This window comes from Cebus imitator, unplaced genomic scaffold (assembly GCF_001604975.1).
Source record: "Cebus imitator isolate Cc_AM_T3 unplaced genomic scaffold, Cebus_imitator-1.0 Scaffold28, whole genome shotgun sequence".
Lineage (NCBI taxonomy): Eukaryota > Metazoa > Chordata > Mammalia > Primates > Cebidae > Cebus > Cebus imitator.
Window position 1 is genome coordinate 6984571 of NW_016107343.1, and position 6694 is coordinate 6991264.

The window sequence follows — 6694 nt, forward strand, 5'->3', positions numbered from 1 at the left end:
TTTTTTTTTGAGACCAAGTCTTGCTCTGTTGCCCAGGCTAGAGTGCTGTAGTGCCATCTCAGCTCACTGCAACCTTTGCCTCCCAGGTTCAGGACTTTCTCCTGTCACAGCCTCCCGAGTAGCTGGGATTATAGGCACCCACCACCACCCCCGGCTAACTTTTGTGTTTTTAGTAGAGATGGAGTTTCACCATGTCGGCCAGGCTGGTCTCCAACTCCTGACCTCAGGTGATCTGCTTGCCTAAGCCTCCCAGAGTGCTGGGATTACAGGTGTGAGTCACCCTGCCCAGCCCAGTCAACGGACTTTCAGGTGCAGCATGAGGATGTGGTTTGGGGTGAAGGCAAAGTGGAATAAGAAAAAGGCAAGAACCCAAAATTGGCTTCCCCTGGGCAAAGAGGATCTAGGATCCCTTTGGTGCGGCTTATGGCTTTATGGCTCGTTCCTATGTGTACAGTTCTCAAACTGTGATTTTTTTTAAAGCTACTATTATTATCTTTCCTTTTGAGACAGAGTCTCACTCTATCATCTGGGCTGGAGTGAAATGGCACAATCTCACCTCACTGCAACCTCCGCCTCCCAGGTTCAAGCGATTCTCCTGCCTCAGCCTTCCGAGTAGCTGGGATTACAGGAGCCTGCCACTACGCCCAGCTATTTTTTTATTTTTTATTTTATTTATTTATTTATTTTTTATTCACTTGGGTACAGGTGGGTTGAGGCCGAAAAAGGCGTTAGACTATTTTTTATTTTTAGTAGAGACAAGGTTTCACGATGTTGGCCAGGCTGGTCTCGAACTCCTGACCTCGTGATTCACCCGCCTTTGTCTCCCAAAGTGTTGGGATTACAGGCATGAGCCACCGCGCCTGCCAAAAGTTATTCTTTAAATAGATAATATTGGCATGTGGCTTAAAATAAAATCTCAAAAGGCACAAAAAGATTTGTCTCATTTTAAATTAAAAAAATACTGTATCAGCATCAAATAATTAAACATTTTTTTTTCTCATTTTAAATTAAAAAAATACTGTATCAGCATCAAATAATTAAACATTTTTTTTTTGTTTGAGTATAAAAGAAATAAAGAAAAAAAGAAAGAAAGAAAGAGGCCACGATGTTACATGATGTGATGCAGGATGAACCAACTCTAGCATAACCCAGAATGGGAATGACAGTGTGGTCAACAGCCCAATCCCCTCTCATGCACATTTTCTAAAACAAGCCAAAGAAAAATTTTGGCTGGGCATGCTGGCTCACGCCTGTAATCCTAGCACTGTAATCGGAGGCTGAGGCAGGAGGATTGCCTGAGCTCAGGATTTCGAGACTATCCTGGGATCAAGCGATTCTTCTGCCTCAGCCTCCCGAGTAGCTGAGATTATAGACGCCTGCCACAATGGCCAGCTAATTTTTGTATTTTTAGTAGAGATGGGGTTTCGCCATGTTGGCCAGGCTGGTCTTGAGCTTCTGACCTCAGGTGATCTGCCTGCCTCCGTCTTCTAAAGTGCTGGGATTACAGGCATGAGCCACCGCTTCTGGCCGAATGTATTGGATTTTAAAGCACACTTCAGGCTGAGGGAATACTCTGAGTGATGGTGATGAAAAAAGAAAGAATTGGCTGCGTGTGGTGGCTCACACCTGTGATCCCAACATTTTGGGAGGTGGAGGTGGGCGGATCACCTGAAGTCAGGAGTTTGAGACCAGCCTGGCCAACATGGTGAAATTTTGTCTCTATTAAAAATACAAAAATTAGTCAAGTGTGGTGGTGGGTGCCTGTAATCCCAGCCACTTGGGAGGCTGAGGCAGGAGAATCGCTTGAACCCTGGAGGCGGAGGCTGCAGTGAGCCAAGATCGCACCACTGCACTCTGGACTGGGCGACAGAGACTCTGTCTCAAAAAAAAAGAAAAGAAAGAAATAATTGTATTTGATGACTTGGTGAGACAGCTAGCATAGGACATGTGTATCAGGGAGTAGTATAAAACTACAAGGTTTAGTTTGGAGCCAGAGCAACTTGGTTGTCAATTTTATCCCAGAGACAGTGGGAAGTATTTAAAGTTATTTTGTGGTGTGTCTTACCATACTTTAGGAAGCCTTATGGTGACAGAACGAATTGAAGGAGGAGGAAAAGGTTTCAATAGTCCAGGCAAAAGAAAAGGAGGACCTGCAACTAGGGGTTGACACTAAGGTTGGAGTTTTGCCTAGATTTTCCCTTCATAGAGTCTTCTCTTTCTGGATGGAAACTGATAAAAGGAAATTCTTCTGATAGTAAATAATAACGTTGACTCCAAAATCAATCCTACATAAAGGCGATTAAATGGCAACCCCAGGATGTCTGGCTGAATGGTGCCTGCGTTCAAAAATATTTTCCCCTTTACAGGAGCACATAATAAACTTAACTCCCTCATCCGTCAAGGGCTTTGTGGAACATGCTGGAGGGCGATGGAAGGCAGAACTGATACTGATACACCTGGGTCTGCAAACTCCCAAAACCGAGGCTCAGAATTAGTAAATTAGGGCAGGGCACTTCCTTCTTTGGAAGGGAAGTTCCTATTTTCAAAGTTCTTCCAACGGAACTTTTACATTAGAGAAGCGTAATTGACCAAGAAGTGGAAGTGATCAGGAACAGCATTTCTGTTCCCTGGGCGTAGAGAGAACCCCCTCAGGCAGAGCCGGCAGCAGCTTTAGCTTCTGAGGGGGCCCTCATGCTGGCGGTGGCGAACTGTGGTGCAATGCTCTGAGTAGGAAAATCTTAAGTACATGTTTGAGAGTCAATTCCCAGAAACGTAACTAGTCTTCACGAGCCAAAACAAAAAAAAAAAAAAAAAAAAAAAAAAGGGAAGTGCTTTGTTTTCGAGAGGTCAAAGGGCCTGGAAGAAGAGCTCCTGGCTTGAGTGTCTCAAGCCTTTCTGGGGCCTGATGCGGCTGCAACAGGCCGCAGCATTCATATTCGTGTCCTTGCTCGCGTCTTAATAAAGAATTGAAAATAACAAGGGGTGGAGAAATAACTTTCCTTTTTCTCCCACCATCCTCCCACAGTGTGAATAAGCAAATAACTCTAAGCTCGATTTCCTCATTTGTCAGGCGTGGGGAAACACCTGACATCAAGACTCATTCCATGGCCACCTGCCTTAATTTAAACATTCCCAAGACCCACCCCAGGAGCGCCAACCCCCGGCTCACAAGGAGCATGGAAGTCTCGGCTTGTGGCTACTGCGCAGGCTCCACCTTGGACCTCCCCGCGCTTGTTTCCCCGCTTCTCCAGCAGAGGGCGCAGACACGAAGGTTGCGCCGGCCCCGCCCCAGCCTGGCCCCGCCCCGCCGCGCCGCGCCCCGCCCCTGGCGTAGGGGCCAGGGAGACCGGCGCGGAAACCTGGCAGCTGCTTTCCGGGAGCTGCGGGCACGCGGGCTGCTCGGAGCGGGTGACCCGGGGGGCGTCTCTGTCCAGTCCGGCCGGGGCCCGCCGCTTTCCCGAGCTCGCCAGTCAGCCAGTCCACCTCCGGCACGCGCCCCGCCCGTCCCGGGCTCGCGCGCTCTGAAGGGGCGCGCCCCGCGCTCACTCGGCGCCGCCCACTCCCCTCCCCGCGGCTGCTCCTCCCTCCGCCCGGATAGCCGGCGGCTGCGGCGGCGGCGGCGGCGCCCGGGAGAGGCTCCTCCCTCACGCCCTGCTTCTCTCCCTCGCTCGCAGTCGAGCCGAGCCGGCGCACCCGCCTGGGCTCCGAACCTGCCCAAGCCATGGCTGGCAACGTAAAGAAGAGCTCTGGGGCCGGGAGCGGCGGCGGCTCCGGGGGCTCGGGCTCGGGCGGCCTGATTGGGCTCATGAAGGACGCCTTCCAGCCGCATCACCACCACCACCACCACCACCACCACCTCAGCCCCCACCCGCCGGGGACCGTGGACAAGAAGATGGTGGAGAAGTGCTGGAAGCTCATGGACAAGGTGAAAGGCCTGCGGAGCGCCCGCGGGAGCTGGGTGGGCGTGGGCGGAGGGCCGCGGGGAGGAGAAGCAGCGGACAGAGGAAGCGGGGGAGGGGACGGGTCTGGTGCAGCCGGGGAGGCGCGGAGCCGGGGTGACCGGCCGGGGGCCGAGGGCCGGGGGGCGTGGGGGCGGGGACGAGGCCGGGAGGGTGGAGGGCGGCGCAGGGGAGTGGCTGCCGTTGGGAGTCGGGGGACGCTGGGATGTCGCGTTTGGGGTAGCCAGACAACGATAGGATGGGGGCTGGGGCGAAGGTTAACTGGGAAGCCACTGGGGCGGAAGTATAACGGGGGGTGCAGAGTTTGGGGCTCTGTGCAGGGTGTAGGGATGTAGGTCACGGAATTGGCCCGGGAGGTTAGGAGGGAGGGAGTGAGGAAGAGTTTGATTCACCGGCTAGGGCTCTTGACTGGGTGAGATCTGACTAGGGAATTAGGTTCAAGGGCTCTGATTGAGGAACCTGGGGTCAGGACAGCTCTTCAGGGACACCTCACCAGAGCTGTGCTCTGGGTGAACATATAGTTCTTTCTCATTGAGATATAACACGAAGATAAAAGACATAGGGATGCCTAAGTTGGGCAAGGAAAGAACTTTCCTCCACATCTAGCGCCGGCTCAAGTTTTTTGTTACCCTCAGAAACACTGGATGTGATCCATTGCTGGTGCTGAGATATGCACTGATTAAACCACAATTCTGGTTAGAACTATTATCTTCTGAAAGATGGACTGGCTGAGCCTCTTAAGCAGCAGCACACTCTGACTTCTTAACTTCCTCCGTACTACACACACCGCTTGACATGGTTCTTTTTTTCTGGTAACGGTCCTGATTCCGTGTTACAGGTTCTGACTAACTTGTTTGATGAGCTTCTTTGATTACTTTTTTTTTTTTTTGATTACTTTTTTTTTTTTTTTTGCCAAGTGCGAACAAAAATAACTCCTTTAAATTTAGCCACTAAGTTTGTCATTTGGGAGAATTTTACTTCCTTATAGTTGTGTTTCTATAATGAAATGTAGTTAGTCCCAAGTACTTAAGTGTTTAAGCAGTCAATCGCTTTGTTAGAGGAACTTCAATAGGTTTTCTTGGTATTTTTCATATTAATTAACTACTTTGGCAGGATTCATATTGCGTATGAAAAGTGATGAGAAGCATCTGGCACGTTATAACAGAATGGTGTTATTTCCTCCAGTGTAAAATTTGGTTTTCTTTGGTTCCTCTCTGGGCCTCGGTTCCTCTTCTGTAAAATTCTTCATGGGTTGTTTTGGACTAGAAACCGCTAATAAAATGATTATTAAGCACTTAGCCAATGTAATGTGCAATTTAAATGCTTAATAAGTCCTGTGTGTGAATTAAAACTCCTATAGTGCATGCCAGTGATGTCAAAGCCACTTTTTTAGGGCTCGTTTTTCTCATGTTAAATAATTGGTATTGTAATTAATGACACAAGTATTCGTGTGTTGATTATATTGGTGGTGTAATTCTAATTTTATTATTAGAAATTGTAATAAAATCCTTACAGAAAGTTAGGTTTGTAAAGGAAACTTTGAATGTGTTGACTCCTTTAAAAAACACATCGAAGGTATTCAAATTCTAAAGTTTGTTAGTTTGCATTTTAGGTCTAAAAAGTTTCCTCTGGCATAGAAAAAATACTTTTCTAATTAGTGCCTCATCAGACATGTGGGTGCAGTACAATTAAAACTGTATTGATTAGTGGCCTCTGCTTAAGAATAATCTCTTTATTAAAGAGTTTCTGTATTCTGTATTCTTATTAAAGAATAAGAGTATTCTGTATTGTTTTTTCTTTTTTTTAATTTACTATAGGAAATATAGCACCTATGCAAAAGGAGTATTCTGTATTCTTAAAGTGTTTCTGTAAATGCAGAATAAGTTAGATAGTCCTAGTCTACAAGGTAGCCCAAATAAAATCCTTTACGTCTTCATCTCCTTCATCTGTTTAAAGCATGTGTATTGAATTTTGATTTATTCTGCAGAATGTTTAATTATTTGGGAAGAATGAAGAGGACTCAAAGTTTCAATTCAAATTGCTTTTCAGGTTTGATAATTTCATAAAGTAGGCTTTTAGCTTTTCCATTCCAGCATGGGGAGAAGGATGTTTTATTCTTGTATTACTTGCCTCGGAAGATGATTTTAGTAATGTCTGTTCCCCCACATATTTCTAGTTGCTCTGAAAACTTACTACTTTCTGATGTGTTAGTCGGATAGATTTATACTGCTTTCCAGATTTTCCGAATACCTCTATGATGTTACTAGATTGCACCATCTCTTTTACCCTTGATGTTTTGAGCATAAGGTGTCTTCTTTTTTCGCTTTATTTTCATTCTTGAAAGTCTTAAATGTGTCACCACACCTTGACTTCATATGCTAGAAGTGGTGAGGAACTTACTGTCAAATCCACAGATGTCCCACACATTTAAAAAAAAAATTTCTGAGCTGGGTGCCGTGGCTCAAGCCTGTAATCCCAGCACTTTGGGAGGCAGAGGTAGGTGGATCATTTGAAGTTGGGAGCTCGAGACCAGCCTGGCCAACATGATGAAACCCTGCCTCTACTAAAAAATTAAAAAACTAGCCGCGTGTGGTGACAGCCGCTTGTAATACCAGCTACTTGGGAGGCTGAGACAGAAGAATCAGTGACACCTGGGGAGGAGGTTGTAGTGAGCTGAGATCTTGCCACTGTACTCCAGCCTGGGTGACAGAGCGATGCTCTGTCTCAAAAAAAAA

At 47.2% G+C, this 6694-nt stretch overlaps 1 protein-coding gene across 3 annotated transcripts in view; it reads left to right on the plus strand.

The window, feature by feature from the left end:
- The first annotated feature begins 3407 nt into the window (after window positions 1-3407).
- Window positions 3408-6694, plus strand: part of CBL (Cbl proto-oncogene) — a 107603-nt gene continuing 104316 nt past the window's right edge. For 2 of the 3 annotated variants that reach the window (XR_005199226.1, XM_037736738.1), the window contains exon 1: window positions 3408-3958. Coding sequence is in view for 2 of the 3 variants with exons in the window: in XM_037736738.1 (XP_037592666.1) it covers window positions 3722-3958 (237 nt within the window). In the remaining variant the exon portion in view is untranslated. The remainder of the gene's footprint in view (window positions 3959-6694) is intronic. The other variant, XM_017523530.2, reaches the window with a different exon arrangement.